Below are 18,713 nucleotides of genomic sequence, written 5' to 3'. Positions count from 1 at the left end.
ATGGAGAACTAGGTGACAATACTCCTACTAATACAGGTTGGTACTTTAATTTATAGCTTCAGAGTTGCCTAAAGCAATGCAAGACAAGGTGATTTGTCTAGGGTCACGTAGCCAGTATATGTCACAGGGAGAACTTGAACCCAGTTTTTCCTGACTTCAAGGCTGGGTGTTTTTCCATTAATTCATTAATTCATGCTACCTCTTGTGTGTGTGTGTGTGTGTGTGTGTGTGTGAGAAACATCTAGAGATTTCCTTCCTTTTACAATTTTCTATCACTAATTGAGGTGAATGATTTTCAACAGAAATATTTATTATACAAATCCAAAATAATATTAAACTTTAAAATGCCATATGTTCACACCCTTACTTCACTGAATTTATAATCACGTGGTTATAGGAGACATGGTCTTTCTAATTCAGTCTCAGTTTCAGTCATTGGGGTATTAACTATGTATACCTGTTATACACAGACATGTATCACTCTCTCTATATCTATATCTATATCTATTTCCCATTGTCATTTAATGTAACCAAGAGCTACATTAGCATACTCTGTTCTTTCTATTCTTCTCCCCCAAGGAATCCTGTTGCTGGTACTCATTTTGTTTTTAGGGGACTGACCCTAGAACAGGCTTGAGGATCAGTAAGTTGGAAGAGACAGACTTTATTGCCCACTTTTCTGTTCTCTCTCCAGATCATGTTATTATTGGCTTTAATCTCCTTTTTCTTTCTATAGGCAAGGTTAGTAGGAGAGAAATAGCTTTGGCTGGCAAACCTCCACATAAGTCAACAGCTCTCCAATTACCTTAGATAATGAAGGCCAAATACATTTTAAAATAGCTGGTAAGAAGTAATATCTTACCAGAGAGGAGTATATTTGAATAAAGAACTTCATAAGAGAAATTTCTGAAGTGTAATGCTGACTATTTTGTGTGTAACCTTGGCATATTCTCTTAAATTTCCAACTTCAACTTCTCATTACAGTGAAGCCCCTGATGTGGGATAAGTCAGAATTAACCTGCTTATCAGATATTAAAGGTGTGAATCTAATATTTGGTGGTTTTTTGTATCTGAAGACATGAATATATCTGATTCTTTTATTTTGAACCATATTTGTGATTTTCTGGGTATAGGGAGCTTTCTGGTGGGGAGCTTCCCTTCACTAAACTTAGCTGTAACTTTTTGTCTTAGAATTGTCTGGCACTCTGAAAGGTTATCTTACTCAATCATGGTCACATACCTAGTGTGTGTCAGAGGCAGGAAGTGAAACCAGGTTTTCTTGTGTCTGTCCTCTATTCACAATGTCACACTGCCTCTTAAATATATGTGTTCATATAATAATAAGCTATAGCAATTGTCTGATATCTAAAATAGATAGTATTTGTCTACTTCATTTACTTGTAACAAAACTGAAAACCTTGAAAATTGAAAATTCAAATAAATGGAGAAAATCTTTAGTTCTTATTTTTAAATACATTAAATGTTATTCTTCAATCCATAGAAGGTATTGCAAAAAAACCCTGCTTTTTAAAAATATAGCTTTTTCATAAAATTCATTATTAAAATTATCATCTCTAGTTGGTAGAGGCACACAGTTTTAGAATTGTAATAGCCTACTGATATATTTCTAAATTAAATCTTTACTAGCTGAAGTAAAAAGCAGAATTATTCATAAATGACTTTTTCTAGATGGTACCTGGGAGAATGTTGCCCTTTTCAAAACTATGACTTTGTAGAATTATGACAAAAGGAAGAAGAAAACAGTTTTCCTAGAGGCAGTCATGTTGTTCAGTATTATATTTTGTCTATGTATATTCCATTTCATTTAAAGTTAGTAAGTAATGTAAGAGAGATATCAGAGACACTGTGGTCTAGTGGATAGAGAGAAAGATCTGTGTTTGAGCCCTGCCTTTGACCCATATTAGCTGTATGGCCATGGGGAATTTATTTAACCTATCAATCTATCAGACAACTCTGTAAGAGTATCATTTACAAACACACTGTTGCTCTGTCTTGGTATTTTTAAAGTTTATTTATGTCTAAGGCTACTAAAAGTTGGATTATTTAAACTTCCCTAAGCGTACTTATGAAAATGTAGGTCATATCAAGAGAAAAGAAAAGTTCTGTATCTCATGTATGTATCGGTGGGGATTTTAACTAAACTTATTAAATTTGTGTCTGAGTATTGCTCATCTTGAATTCAATGGTATGGCTGCAGTCTGGGAATTATTATTATAGTAAGGGAACTAGATCATCCCCTTACATTATCAATAATGCACCATTCTTTAGCTTGTCAGAGTTCTCCTTTATTGATACAGATATTCTAAAAGCAGCATATAATTGTAGAAATTATCTATATTGAATGTAGCAATAGATTTGGTAATTGATTGCTCCATACTTCTTCCCTTTCCAAGATTTACCTTGCTAATTATGTTTTATATTGGCTAATATTACAAAGCATTTTCAATCCTTGGACAACAAACAGTGGAGGAAGGCAGCAGGGAATTGAGCTGGATGACAGAGAAAACCTATCTGGAACTATGAGTTTAATGTGAATAATTCATAAAGTAGATGAAATGCAACATAAGACAAAAGGAGTTGATATTTCACAATGATATTTGCAAATGTTCTAAATGCTTCCATTGTTGTTGTTGATATATGACTTTGGTCAGATTGGTGGTTTTACAAGGCTCTCTGTATTCATTTTTTATACTAAAAAAATGTTCACTAACTTTGCCATTTGTTGGCTTTCCTTCCAGATATTTTTCTTTAGTAAAATGGACATTTAATTAAGTCCCCATGGAATCATGCTGATTAGAAATGAATCTTCCTGCCAACCACATTTAATGGATATTTTGGGGCCATTTCTAAGAGGCCAAATGGCACAAATCCATTACTTCCTTTAGACTCAATTTTTAAACTTAGACCCTGAACCCAAAGTTCTTACTCAAGGAAAAACTTATCTGAAGAGATGGGGTAAATTTGAACTTCAGGAGGAGCTTTGCCTGTGTAAGCACTATGCTAACTGGGTGTTCTACTTATAGTTTTCCCTTTCCTTTCTTAGGGCTACTGTCACAGGTGCAGGGTTAAGTATCACAGATGTTGTTCTTGCATTAAAAAGTTTCATTTGCATTTTCCCACTACATATGTAAAGATATTCATTTATGTACTGAATCACCATGTTTAATGCTGCCTCCATCCCCATTTGTGATGGGAGATAATGTTGCTCGAAATACTCACCAGTAGGAATCCTGGGGGGTAAAGATCCTCCCCCTGAAACTGGATGCGGAGCTGGGATGTTATTTAAGAAGCCGGTCCTCAAGAAGCTGGGACATAACGCCTCCACACCAATGGATGGGAAGGATCCTTTAAGAAATGAAAAAAAAAACAAAAACACCTTAAATTTATCAAATAAGATGGGTTTTTCATTGCATGACATCAGGTGAGTATTTAATCAGAATAAAGTCTAAATTCAACAAATGCATCATTATAAAGGGTGAAGCAAAAGACCTGAAGCCCATTTTATATGATTTTGTCAGATTAGTTAAATATGTGTATATGTGTGTGTGCATCATGAACACACACACACAAACACACACACACACACACACACACATATATATATTTAATTTTTACTTTTGGTTTCAAATTTTCTCCCCCACTTTCCCCCACCCATTGAGAAGGGAAGAAATATATACCTATTACACATATATACATATTTATAAATGTACGTATACAAGTCTCTTTCTCTATCTGTCCAACTCTAAGATGGATAACAGCTAGAAAGAGCAGGTCCCAAAGGAAAAGTATGTGTTTCTTTTCTATATCTAAACGTGGGACATAAAGTTATTTTTCCATAAAGACAGATATTCTTGGATGGGCAGAATAGCTATAAGTGATGTCAGCTAATTGACCTTCCAGTTGTAAAATTGATATCTTTATGCATTACAGGTATACAGCACACACTCGTCCCTAGAATTTCAGGTCTCCCTGTAGGAATCTGGCCTGGGGCAAATTGAGATTAATGCTTCAAATGAAGAAGGCACACATGCACATGCACACACTCATGGTTTAGTAACTAGATGCATTTTCATAGCCACTAGAAAAACAAAGTCATAGATCTACCACGAGAAAGGATGTCAGAAGTCATTTACTCCAACCCCCACACCTATATTATAGATAAGGAAACCAATGTCCAGGAAGGGTCTAAGTGACTTGCTTAAGCTTATAATGAGCACAATTTTTTACTGTTTGTCATTTTCCTGTTAGAGTTAATGTACAGAAAGATTCATGATTATACAAAAAATTAAACATTTTTTGCGTCATTTTTTTTTAGGGGCAATGAGAGTTAAGTGACTTGCCCAGGGTCACACAGCTAGTAAGTGTCAAGTGTCTGAGGCTGGCTTTGAACTCAGGTCCTCCTGAATCCAAGGCCAGTGCTTTATCCACTGCGCCACCTGGCTGCCCTCTGCTTCATTCTTTATAAAGGTATTTTAAATATTTTAAGTGGACATATTCTTAAAGTGTCGCCAAAGATTTTACTTATAAAGCCAAAAGGGAGTTGAATAATTTTCATAGGTTTTATAAAATCAATAGAATAAAATAATTTTAGAGCTAGAAGGGCAGTTAGAGACCGTCTAATTTGGTCCTTTTTATTTTAGATAGACATGAGTGCCATGGTAGTAGCAACACCTGTCCTGCTTCTATCCCAACCCACAAAGCCATCATCCAAGGAAGCAACTCTTCTAGAGAAGCAGTCAGTCATCCGCACCAACTATAGCGCAACAACCACACAAAGGGCAGGTAAGTCAGCTTAGCTGGAGAAGCAAGGCACTCTGAGGGAGAGAGAGTAGGTGGGATGGACCAGGCAAGTCAAACTACTACCACCACCACCATCACCCCCACCATCTCCCCTCACACTTCAGTAGAAAAAACCCAGGACCACGTGCCCAGGAGCCTTAGAAATAGCAGTACTTTTCTAGTACATGGCCTGGAGTAATCATCCCAGGACTAACACTCATGGAGATGTAGATTGGTGACTCATCATACAGATGCTACAAGCCACAGCTACTGAAAACATAGAAAAGAAAGCTCTTCCCTTTAAAATCTTTAGCTCAACATCGAAATGGATATCATTTGATCACTGGAGATGAAGTGATTTTGAAGCATGTATAGTTAGTGGCTGAGAAAGGGTTGTGCTCTTTCTACTATAAAACAGGACAGAATTCTGTTATATTGTTCAGCCATTTTTATTCATAACTGACTTTTTGTGATCCCATTTGGGATTTTCTTGGTAAAACTATTGGAATGATTTGCCATTTCCTTCTCCAGCTCATTTTACAAAAGAGGAAAGTGAGGCAAACAAGGTTAAGTGACTTATCCAGGGTCATACAGGTAGTATGTTTCTGAGGCCATATTTGAACTCAGGAAGATGAGTCTTCCTGACTCCAGGCCTAACACTCTAGTCACACATATTTAAAACTTTATACTCTGTAAGCCAAATAGTACTAATTGATATTCTGATGGGCTGAAAGGACTTCCGAAAATACTCAGGAAATAATTTAAAAAACTTGTATTTAGACTTATACTCAAATAACTGATAGAGATTGTATTTATGAATAGTAAGTGATAACAATTGTCTAAAAGTTAAACTGAGATTAAAATACATTCAATAGGCACAATTAAATCAATCAAGTCTTGCTCATAATTGACTGAATGAAAGAGAACATTTCTACTGAGAATACTGATGTTGGTTTCAGTGCCTGCCAGGTTTTCAGAGAAATGTGTCTGCAAAAGGAGTCAAAAGAAATGTTTTCTAAGAAGACACTTGACTAATCTAAAATTACCCTCTTTTTAAAAAAATTACCCTCTTTCAAAGAATCTCTGCATAGTTTCATGCAGTTTAATGCATCAACTAGCAAAAGTATAGAAACTCATGCAAGGTAGACAAAAAATTTTTTCTTCTCTTCAAGAAACATTATTGTCATCTATTTATAATACATAATACTTAGTATTAATAGCTCACATTTTTGTAGGTTTATTAACCTATATAAATTTATAGATTTTGTAAACCACATTTATAAGGTTTGGAAAGTACTTCCTTCATAATTATACTGTAAAGGAAGGAAGTGCATATATTATCCTTGTTTGACAGAGGAAACTGAGTGAGGTGCTGGGAAGATAAATGATCATGGTGTTTCTAAAGATCTGATGCAGAATTTGAATCCAGATTTCCTAATATGTTTGTATGCATAAATATATTTGAAATATATAATATTTATAACATAATAGAGTATATATATATATATGCATAACATAACAGTAAGTGACCATTAGAAGAGGACCTTTTGGCAGAACCAGAACATTTTAAGAGCTCTAGGGAAGAAAAAAATGTTCTTTTGCAAGGACTTCAAAATTCAGTCCTCAGCAGGAGTCAGAAAGTGCATCAATACAACTTTTATTGGATGGAAAACAGAAGAGGAGAGAAAGCTTGATTTAGTGGAAATAGTGATTTGGGGGTTAGAAGGCCCAAATTTGAGCCCTAATTTTAACACTTATTAGTTGGAGGACTCTGGACTCTGTGTCTCAAGTTTCATCATCTCTAAAAAGGTAATTAAAATATACTATCTTCATCATAGGACTGATGCGAGAAAAGCAATGTGTATAATTTAAAGATCTATAAAAACTAAGTTACTCTCCTCTCTCTCTCTCTCTCTCTCTCTCTCTCTCTCTCTCTCTCTCTCTCTCTCTCTCTGTTGTTAAGTTATTCTTATAGCAGAATTGGAAATACTTTTACTCAATTGGCACCAACTCCATAATGCAAACTTTATGTAAACTCATGGGTTATTTTTCCTATATGGCATTTTTCAAATTTCTGTCTATCTGTCTGTCTGTCTTTCTGTCTGTCTGTCTGTCTGCCTGCCTGCCTGCCTGCCTGCCTGTCACCTTGGAAAAATGTTTAAGATAAATATTCAATTACCACATGGTACAAATTCTGATTTATAAAAATTACTTCAAACTTTCAGGGAAGGGAGTGGTGTTCCAACATGGACAATTGAAAAAAAAGTCAGCACCAATATTTATCAGAGGCAATAAGTGGAATAATGAAGCACTTTAATCAGTTTGTAGCTTCATTGCTATTTTTCCATAGGTATATAACAGACCATTTATATCTCATCCAATCCATTAATTTCTGTCCATATTTTTCATATGTATTTTATACACATTTATTGAATATATTCAGAATGAGAGAAAATTTGGGGTCAGAGAGAAAGATGTTAACTCTGGAATCAATGCAAAAGAAAAATCAGTGTTTGGGAAAATGTTTCCTTATGAAAGAAGTCTGAAGAAAAATAAGTGAATAAGAATGTCTATATAGAGTGATGTCATTATTAATATTAATGATGTACAGTTAGAAGTATGATTTCTTTACAAAGCTTTGCTATTTTGTCAACATTTTCAGGTTTTAACATAGATACCTATTTAAGCTCCTTTGAAAAAAGCCAAATACAAGTATTATTTTAATTATTTTTATTGCTATTGCTATAACAATTATTATTTATTGTCTTAACAGAGCAATTTTCATTCTTAAATCCAAAAGATTTATAATGTTTTTATATGTTCCTTTATTGTGAGTAAAAAGGGCTTACGTTTACTTTGGGTTTTTTGGTCTTAAATAACTGCTGATTTTACATGTGAAAAAATGGAAAGTATTAGTATATATATAATTCATATTTGGTTGAAATATCATATACTGATAACTTCCTACCATTTTTCTCCTTAAAGGTCATTCATATATAGATAATTCAATACTGACTGTATCATTTCAGCCACTAGTTATTATTACCACTCAATCATGATCAACTGAATCTCTCATTCTTTTTCTCAATTCATGAGACATTGGCAGTGAGAGACCTGGTATAAACTTGCCTTTAGTCTGTTAGGCCCTATTGTGTAGTGTAATTATTTTTTCTATCTTTGTGGAAACAGTGCCTTTATTTGTTGAGTGTATTTGTGTGTGTGTATGTGTGTGTGTGCGTGAATAAGATCACTTTTTGGCTCTAGACTATTTCCTTGGTGCAGGGAATTCCTCCAGTGGAAAATGGGGAAATGATGACATTTATAATGACTATGACTGACTCATCCTTTAAGCTTAGAAAGTAGTCTGAGGCAAATGGAGGCTAAATAGCTAGTAGGTAACAGAGGCAGAACTTGAATCCAGGTCATTTTGACTCTGTCCCTCCACAATTTAGTAAATGGTCTTCAAAAATTGCTCTGGTAAAGACTTATCTTGCCCTGTGGCCAAACTGATCATGGGCTTCAAATTTAGCTCGATTCACCTTTTGACAGTAGACATATAGTTTCAAATCTCAATTCACCCTATTGACTACTTATCCTCCTTGCTATCTGCCTTATGATCTTGAAGAGAGCACTGCCTGGAGGCTCTGCTCTCCTAGTTGGTGACTCTTTTTGTGACATTGTTTCTGGAAGGTTCATGCTTCACCTCTTTCATGCCTCAACTCACTTTCTAGATTTCTCCTCTATGGCTGCCTGGCCTCTGAATAGATGTGCTTCCAACATCTTAGGGAACTAATACAGCCTCTCTGGGGATGTATCTTTGGGACCAGCAATCCTCGGTCTCAGCCTTTCTCCATCTTTTTCCTCAGACCTTGGAGAAAGAGAACCTCTAGCCCCTTAGCCAGAAGACAGGAACCTTAATGCCAACATGTTATAGCAGCAACTTTGCTAGGACATACTGAATCAGATAAGTTATTCCCCAAACTGGCATACAGGTAATCTAGAGAATGGACAATTTTCTCTCTCTCCTGGATAGTTGTAGAGCCTAGGGAAACCCCACTTTTAGTCATTTGTGGACTCAAAGATAAAGGGATAAGGGACAATTTCATCATTTTTTGATTGATCCTAGAACATCACAGTCTATATAATTAAGATTATTTGGAGAGCTACATAGAAGAAGTATAGGGGACAGATTGAAATTAGAAGGCTCAATTGATAGGCCAAGTGATGAGGGACTCTACTGGAATAATATCCAAATGGTAGATGTGTGAATAAGATGAGAGATATGAGACTCATATCTGAGAATCTATCTATGAAATTTTCCCCAATTTTTATAGACAGATTCTCAGATAAAGGTCTCATATATGACTTTGAGTGACTAAGTCATTTTGACTATTATAAATAACCAAATCAACTACAAAGGACATATGAAGGAAGATGCTATCTGCATCCAGAGAAAGAACTGATAAATCCAAGTAGGTATAGAATAGTTTTACACACACACACACACACACACACACACACACACACACACACACACACACACACATTCGTGTCTAATGATTGTCATTTCTAGGCCATGGGGGAGAAAAAAGACAGTTACATGATAAATTTATTATATATTTAAAAGGAGGGGGCAGCTAGGTGGCCCAGTGGATAGAGCACCGGCCCTGAAGTCAGGAGGACCTCAGTTCAAATCCGGCCTCAGACACTTAACATTTACTGCCTGTGTGACTCTGGGCAAGTCACTTAACCCCAATTGCCCCATCAAACAAAAACAAAAAAAATAATAATTAAAAGGAATAACAAGTTGTACTTAATAGATTTGCAGTTTCATGTACAATCATCTTTTTTTTCTATTCTACTATCTTATGGAAGTACTTGTTTTGTTTTTTAAGTCCAGAATAAAATAAATACAATTTTAAGTGCTAAAAAATAAAATGAGAGAAATGCAAGATGCTATGGAAGTAAGAATTGATAAAACTTAACAAGTGATTGGAGAAGGCAGGCTCAAGAGAAAGGAGAGATCCAAATATAAATCTGAAGTTATGAATCTAGGTGACAGGAAGTATCATGGTGCCCTCAAGAGAAATGGAGAAGTTTTGAGAAGGGGTGGGTTAAGAGGAAACTAATGAGTTGTATTTTTGATATGTTGAGTTTGTGGAACCTGTGGGATATCCAGGTGGAGGTCTCTCACTGCCAATTTATGATTTGGAACTGGAATTTTGGGAAAGGGGTGAAGTGGGGGGAGATGGAATGTCACAAATATAGTCTGAACATGAAGGAAACCATGTAGTCATTTTTATCAGGAGGTGGGGGAAAAATACCGGTCTATAAGCTAGATCAGAGTCTTACCGCAGCTAGATTTCTTTTGGCTTATGACAATTACCCTATTTAGTGAAAATTGAAGGAACATAGACAAATGAAAAATAAAAATGTTCTGTACAATGGAGTCGCTACATTTATCCTCTGACATATTAGTCAAAGATGTATTATATGAACAAGTAGAAATGCTATTGAAGAAAACAAAAATGGAAAGAGCAGTTTGTTGAGATCAGATATACATTCAGGAAGTTGCTGTGGGTAATATAATTTTGAGGGATCGATACTCAAGTTACATAAAATAGAGGAGGATGTCAAAGACGCATCAGAGATTTTGGAACCTTCTCCATCCTCCCTATCAAGGCAACTGAGAAAATATCAATCATTTACTGATTTACATGCCTACTTTCCTTTCTTGACAAATTTTTGTGAAAATAATTTATACCTACAGTAAGATGTGTTGCCCATCATTCCTCCTCATATACTGTATGTTGCAGTCAAAGTTTCCTTCTAGCTGTTTCTCAAATACTGTATTCCATTTCCCACCTCAGTTTCTTTGCACAAGTTATTCTGTTCTCTTGGATAGCTTTTTTAGGTTAGTGACCCATTTTATGTCTTGAAGTACTAAGATGAAGGAACAAGAAGGGAACAGACAAGCTTTTGAAAATGATATGCTAGTTCAGATGATATCATTACAGCCACGAAATGAACTGAAATGTGGAGAGAATATGAAATAATATTACGCCTATTGTTTGTTGACTTAGAAACAAAAACATTTGATAGCTTTTCCTTTGGCAAGATGTCTGCCCTGCATGAATAGACTAATCAGGTTGTAAGGGTTAGTGACCCCTATATAATTAACTCTGGAGCAGGCCAATTAGACTCTTGTCTAAGAAGGTCTCTTATTTCCATTATTAGCAAGGAAGAACACTTAGGGAAGAAGAGAATATTGTCTATGAATGTGTATGTATCACTATCATTTTGTCCCTACATCTTTTCTTGTCCTTTTGTGTTTCTTTTCCCTTTAATATATGATGCCTTTTCCCTCTCTTTCTTGTGTTTTCATTTTCCTATAATGCTTCCCTCATTGGAATTAGTCTTCTTTCTTTCTGATATCTCTTCCTTTCCTCTCTATTTTGTATCTTCTCCCTTGTTCTTCCCTTTCCACTATTAGCTCTCTCCTCTTCTTACTAATCCCGGTCCTGCTTCACATTCAGTCATTGAATACATTATGGTCACTGTTCTTCATGTGAAAAGCAGCTGAGCTGAAAATTTCATATTTTTCTCTCCCTTCTAAGAAGTGGAAAAAAACATTTAATTTAAAAAGTCATGTATATGTCTATTTTTCTGGGTCATTGGGCTTGGATAGAAAAATAATTTCCCATTCCCTTAAAATATCTGTTACTGGGCATTCTACCAGCCTAACTCTTTATTAAACAATATTTCCATTCTTTTAATATTAACCCTAGAATGTATGGATGACCAGAGTAAATATTTTCCTTCTACAATGGTTAAAGGTAGATGATTATGTCTCTTATACAGAAAATAGTGGAGTACATATAAAAAAAGACATGTTACCTGTTGTACTGGATATTTAAAAATAAAAATATTATGTTATAGTCTTCAATTCTTTCTGCATTGTTTTAAAATACTATTTTCTCTTTTTGTTATAACCTATTCTCCAAATGTGTAAAATATCTTTGCTTCCAAGGAGTACAAAGCAATAAATCTTTGCAAATTTTCTTATTTTTGCAATTTTGATAAGATATACCTTTTAAATCATGTATGGCAACTGTGTTTGGGAATGCTAACATATGGAAGGATACTAATTAATGCCTTTCCATGAAGCCAGTCATTAATTGGAACTGGCATTAGAATGTAGTTATGGATTTTTCTATACTCAACAGTGTGATACCAATCAATCAATCAATAAACATTTTTAAAGGACCTACTAAGTACCTGGCACTAAATTATACAGAGGCCAAATCAAGCTACCATATATTTGACACGGGCTTCCTCAGCTTTCCTTTTATAAAGATAAAATGTCCTAGCACATGAGAATTGATTTAAATGTATGACTTCATGTTCTTGTTATCCTCAATAGATTTCACAACACATATATTCAAACATCTATTTTCTGTTCCTTATTCTGTCTACTGTTTATACTCTGCACTCTTCTTTGGTTATATCTCAAAGCCAATTTCAAGTTTCTATAGTATATGTGCATGGGGCTTGTGACAGGGTGAATGCACAATCAAATATAGGAAAAGATGCTGATATGATGTTGTTTAATCATAACTTCTAACTTCTGCCAGACTGCTTTCTAATTTTCCAAAATGTTTTTTGTCAAATAAGGTACCCCTGGGTTTCCTGAACACTGTTCTACTATGTTCAATTGCTTCTTGGTCCTGTTTACCTGCTCTATTCCACTGCTCAAATTTTATTATTTTCTTTTCTAACCCATACTAAATCATTTTGATAATTATTGGTTTGGATTATTGTTTGAACAATTCCTCCTTTTTTCATAATTTGCATTGAGATTATCTACCTACCTTTCCAGGATAATTTCTCCGTTTTCTTTTTTCATATAGTGTATTTGCTAACCAAAGTGGCCTGTTTGCTGTTTCTCAAATACACCATTCTATTTCCCACCTCAGTGTCTTAGCACAAGTTGTTTTCTTCTCCTGTATAGCTTTTTGGTTAGGGATCTACCTCATGGCTTGAGATACTAGGACTGATGGATGGATTTTTATCTGTAGTATAGTTGATACCACAAAACCAATATTAACGTGACCATTTTTCTCCTGTGCTTGATGGAGTTCAGATAGAAATGATTCTGGGACAAGTTGCTGTCCTACTATTTTTCTTTCATCTTTAATGTTCAGTGAACTGTTGTACAAGTGGCTAAATGAACTGCTTTTTGTAGTTGAACAAATAAAAGGATTAGGATGACAGCTCATCTTCTGTAAACTCATATCTGTGGTATAATTCCAGTAGCAGATTGGATGATGAGAATGACATGGACCTCACCCTGGGAAAAGTAGGGAGATGCATATGAACTGATGTAGAATGAAGGAAGCAGAGCAGGACCAGGTGGCCAATTTATATAATAACTCTAATAATTCAAAGGAGAAGACCAACTTTAAAGGCATTAAAAATGCTCATGAATGTAATGACCAATCTTGACTTCAAAAGTCTAATGAAGCACATGTTCTAGCTCTTGGCAGATAAGTGACAGAAAGTATATAGGATGATGGGAATGAAATAGATTTCACTTTATTCCCATATCATTTGGATTCTTCCATTTTGAAAACTTTCTATGGAGCTTGGATATCACATAAGCATTTGCTATAGCATCACCTATTAACAGGCTCTTCTTAATTTTTTAATTTTAATTTTTAAAATTTTTACTTTATTTTTCCATATGAATATTTTATTATTTTCCAGTTACATTTAGAGATAATTTTCAACATTTGTTTTTATAAGATTTCTAGTTTCAAATTTTCTCCATCCCTTCCCTCCCTCCCCAATCCGCAAGACAGCAAGTAATCTGATATAAGTTATATATGTACAATCACATTAAACATATTTCTGCATTAGTCATGTAATGAGAGAAGAATCAGAGCAAAAAGGAAAAACATCAAAAAAGAAAAACAACAACAACAAAAACAGCAAAAGAAATGGTATGGTTTGATCTGAATCCAGATTCAACCGTTCTTTTTGTTTTGTTTTGTTTTGTTTTTCTGGATTTGTAGAGCATTTTCCATCATGAGTCCTTTGGAACTATCTTGGACCATTGTATTGCTGAGAAGTATCAATTCTATCACATGTTATATGTGATTGTGGTAAATAATTTAACTTTTGTCCTAGTTCTTTGAGGGTTCTTTCCAATTTTTTCCTCTTGCTTTTCAAGTTCTTATAGTAAAGGTTTTTTTAAATTGATGTTGAATTATTTTACTTTTGTACTATTTTGACTCCTTATATTACCCAAATGTATCTTGTTTGATTGGTTGCCTAATGTTAGATAGTAATTGACAGAGTCAGGATTTAAGCATGGGTCCTTTGATTCTAAATTTAGTGCTCTTCCCATTGTCACACAATGCCTCTGAAAACAGGCTATTTCTTTCAGTAAATGTAAGTTCCTTGAAGTTAGGGAGTGTATGTATGTTTTCTTTCTTTCTTTCTTTCTTTCTTTCTTTCTTTCTTTCTTTCTTTCTTTCTTTCTTTCTTTCTTTCTTTCTTTCTCTCTCTCTCTCTCTCTCTCTCTCTCTCTCTCTCTCTCTTTCTTTCTTTCTTTCTTTCTTTCTTTCTTTCTTTCTTTCTTTCTTTCTTTCTTTCCATGTAAGCATTTATCTAATAATATCTAACTTATAGGTGAATATAAGAGAATAAAATCATCATTGGGCAAAGTTGTAATTTCAGTGGGGTGACTGGTACTTTAACTTAGACTTCTTATATTTGAAGGGTTTTGTTAGTACTTATGAAACTTCTCATTTAGAAGTTTTATTGCCAAAATCCCAGAATCATCTGATTTTAGCACCTCATTATCAAGAATAATTAAAGTGGGACACTATACCCAGGCATACAAAAAATACTAGTTATAGCTCTATCCTTTCAGAATAGTAAAGAAAATGATACTTCCATAAGGGGCATAAAAAGGAATTCACTTCACTCTGAAGATTTATTTTGTTCTATCATAATTGACAAATGAGGAGTTCAGGAAAGGTCCAGCTAAGTCAGTTTCTGAAAGAGGGAAAAGTTGTATAGAACTATTGTCCCATTTACTATCTAGGGCTGTTAGTCACTTTGGGTACCTCATTGAGCAAACTCAATGTCTTTGTGGCAGCTAGGCTCACAGAGAATAAATTGCCTTCAGTCAAATGGCTGGCAAATATCCAAGAGGCACTCTTCTTCCTCTCAGTCATTATCCATGTGGAGTATGAGAGCTAAAATTTTCTATATGAAACTTAGAAGGGCAAGTGACATTTCTATTAAGTAAGATGAAAATCAAGGTGTTCTATTTTCCAGGCTCTCATTTTCAAGAAGTTCGTAGAAAAGAAAGTTTTCTGTGTTGTAAATTTAACTTAATTTGTTGTGTCCTGTCATGGTGCTTTAAAGATCCCCAGGTTCTGTAATAAAACTAATAGCACCTTTCTCCAACTGCAGAAGCTGCCCTTCATCTAGACTTTCAAGTCAAGGAACTGAATACCATTAAATAACCTTCAACCATTACTGTTTTGTTTTTGACTTGTATTTATCATTCAAGTCACTAAAGCATGAATTTTATAGATTTCTTCTTTTGCTATGGCTCTTCAATAGGCCTGAGCAAACAGATTGAAAGCAAAGAGGTCAGTTGCATGTATAGATTTTTGGAAGTTATTATACTTTTCAGAATACTTCAGTTTACTTCAACTTTTCCCCCCCAAACTCTGTATGTTGGGTAAAATTAGTTTGGTTGTACATTTTTATAAAAGTTAATTTGTTAGGGCAGCTAGGTGGCACAGTGGATAAAGCACCGGCCCTGGATTCAGGAGGACCTGAGTTCAAATCTGGCCTCAGACACTTGACACTAGCTGTGTGACCCTGGCCAAGCCATTTAACCCTCATTGCCTCACTAAAAAACAAGTTAATTTTTGTATGCATGTCACAGCAAAAGGAAACTCAAAGTATGATGACATTAGCGAGGAATCTGGTATTTTATGGAAAAATGTGTTGAATGTATTTTTAATGGATTTTCAAAAGCAATGGCCTTTTTGTAATTATAATGATGACATTATTAAGGGGTAGGTTGATAAAATAGATAGAAAGCAGGTCCTTGATTCAGGTCTTCCTACTTCCTACTTCTGAAATATACTACTTTTGTGATCATGAGTATGTCTCAGTATCCCTGGTCAATTTTCTTAAAATTTTAAACTACAGAGTAAGTACCCATCTACATCAGTGGTAAGAATTTCCATACAGGAGTTTTCCCAAACTAAGGAAATGACAGATCTGGGAGAATGAATTATTAGTGTGTATATTTCCATGTGCTGAATTATGTTTGGTATGTCCATCTATGTTTATGTTTAATGTGGCTCTCAATTGAGTATATGTGGAAACTCATCCACTACTGATTATTAGATCATGTGTTAGGTTTTGCTAATTATCGAGGATAAATTAAAATCTCATTATTAGCTAGATCATTTATGTAGCAATGAAACACTGTATTTACTTTAAGAAAATGAAGGAAACAAATACTTCCTATTAATTTTCCCAAGCTGCCTCAAAGTTTGTTGTTTCCTGTACAGTTATTAGACAACTATATCTGAGAATAATCACTATTTTTAAAAGTATATAACTGGAAATATTAGGAAACATGTAGGTATAATTATAATAAAGGCTATGTGTTGTAGTGGAAAGAAAGAGAGATCCAGAGTCAAGAGGACCTGGGTTCAAATTCTACTTCTGTCACTTAATAGTTGTGTGACTGTGTAGGTAAATCAATAATCATTATGTAACTAGGAACTCCCTAGGTTGTTGTTGTTCAGTCTTTTCAATCTGTCCCACTTGACCATGACCCCATTTGGTGTTTTCTTGGCAAAGATATTGGAATGATTTACCATTCCCTTCTCCAGCCATTTTACAGATGAGGAAACTGAGGCAAATAGGGTTAAGTAACTTGTATAGCTAATAAGTGTCTGAGACTGGATTTGAACTCATTTCTTTCTGATTTCAGGCACTGCACTCTATCCACTGAGCTGCTACCTTGCTGCTCAGAACTCTCTAAGACTTAACTACTAAACCATAGGTAGTTTGTGATCTGTGCAGATGAGGGAGTTTCCATCTGGGGAATTCCCTATGCTGACAAAATCAGTGAAAGGATGATTATCAAAGTTGAAAGGCAATGCCTATTCTCCTACAAAGACAGAAGCCATAGAATCATACATTTATAGATTAAGAACTGCAGTTGACCTTAGAGAGGAAGGCTGGTTGAGCTCCTCATTTTAGACATGAACAAATAAGTCCCAGAATGGTTAAGAGACCTAGTGAAGAAGGACACATAGCGCAGTGCCTGGCAAAGGTTAGGAGATTAATAAATGCTTGTTAATTGATGGATACCCCAGGGTCACACAAAGAACAAGTGAGAGAGGCGAGATATAAATACAGACCTTTTTTCTTAAAATTCAGTGACCTGATGTTTTATTTAGTAAGGAAAAAAGACAATCCCTGCTCTCAATAAGCTTGTCAAGGCAACATATAAAAGGATGATGAATCTGTGTGGAGTAACTAAGGAAGAAAAGCTACTTGAGAAGGCTCATGGGAGAGGATTTGGGACCATATTCCGAAGAAGAAAGAAGGACTGGGCATAGAAATAGAGGTTCTTGGAGGAATCAGCCAATTGGAAGAAGAGGTAGAAGGGGAGAAGTCCAGGATAGCTTTATGCTAAATAGGACAGAATGATGGATTTGGAGTCATAAAAATCAGGGTTCAAACCTCACCTCAGATCATTGGCTAGCTGGGTGACCTTGAGCAAACAACTTAACTTGTTCTAGCCTCAGTTTCCTTATCTGTAGAAAAGGAGATAAAGACAGCATCTACTTCATGGGGTTGTATCATACGTGATCCTATATGTAAAGCTCTAAGTAAACAATAAAGCCTTATATAAATATTTTCCTGGTTAAGGAGATATGGGCCTTATATTTAAGTAGTTCCATGTATCTGATCCAAGGATAAATGGTATTTTGTTTTGCATGGGGCAGTAAAGGTTAAGTGACTTGCCCAGGGTCACACAGCTAGTAAGTATCTGAGGTTGGATTTGAACTCAGGTCCTCCTGAATCCAGGGCTGGTGCTTTATCCACAGTGCCACCTAGGTGCCACCAAAAACCGGTATTTTTAAAAAAAATGGCCAGAGGTTTTAAAGTATATCAATCTAATTTAGGTGAATAATAAAAATATCTCACATTGATATGGAGCTTTAGAATTTGCAAAATGATTTCCTCACAATATCCCTTTGAGGTTGGTAGTATAATATTATTATTCTCATTGAAAAGATGAGGAAATTGAGGTTCTAAAAAGTTACATAATTTTTACCCAGGGTCATACAGCTTATGAGTACCTGACACGGAATTCAAACCCAGCTCTCTGGACACCATCTCCTAGGCTACTACCAGCTAGATTGCCCTGGCTTGCTAGATCCTACTTAGCTTTTCTTTTTTGAAGAATAATTAGATTATTATGGATTCACATGCCAGTGTATATACAACCAAGGAGTCTTGGGTCTTCTAAGTCTTATTGCCACAGGATCATAGAAATTGAGATTTGAAAGGGATTTCATTGACTATCTAGTCCCAGCCATAAAATAACTAGCATTTATATAGAAATTCAAAAATGCTTTTTATATGTTAACATATTTGATCCCCCCAATTGAACCTGTGAGGACTTTGAGGTACAGAGAGGCTCAGGGTCACACAGCTAGTAAGTGTCTGAGGTAAAATATGAAGAGGCTCAGGGTCACACAGCTAGTAAGTGTCTGAGGTAAAATATGAATTTGTCTCTTCTTTATTCCAAGTCCTGTATTCAATTCACTGCAGCACCAAAATGCCAAATAGGAAAT

General features: G+C 35.1%; 1 protein-coding gene across 7 annotated transcripts in view; it reads right to left on the bottom strand.

Annotated features, from left to right (window-relative positions):
• EPHA6 (EPH receptor A6) overlaps positions 1–18,713 on the bottom strand; it is a 1,203,504-nt gene that overhangs the window by 196,728 nt on the left and 988,063 nt on the right. For all 7 annotated transcript variants that reach the window (XM_043994222.1, XM_043994223.1, XM_043994224.1 and 4 more), the window contains one exon: positions 3,241–3,366. In XM_043994222.1, coding sequence (XP_043850157.1) covers positions 3,241–3,366 — 126 coding nt within the window. The remainder of the gene's footprint in view (positions 1–3,240; positions 3,367–18,713) is intronic.

Source organism: Dromiciops gliroides, chromosome 3 (genome assembly GCF_019393635.1).
Source record: "Dromiciops gliroides isolate mDroGli1 chromosome 3, mDroGli1.pri, whole genome shotgun sequence".
Classification (NCBI taxonomy): Eukaryota; Metazoa; Chordata; class Mammalia; order Microbiotheria; family Microbiotheriidae; genus Dromiciops; species Dromiciops gliroides.
Note: the sequence above shows the minus strand (reverse complement) of the source record. Positions and strands in the feature narration are given on the sequence as shown.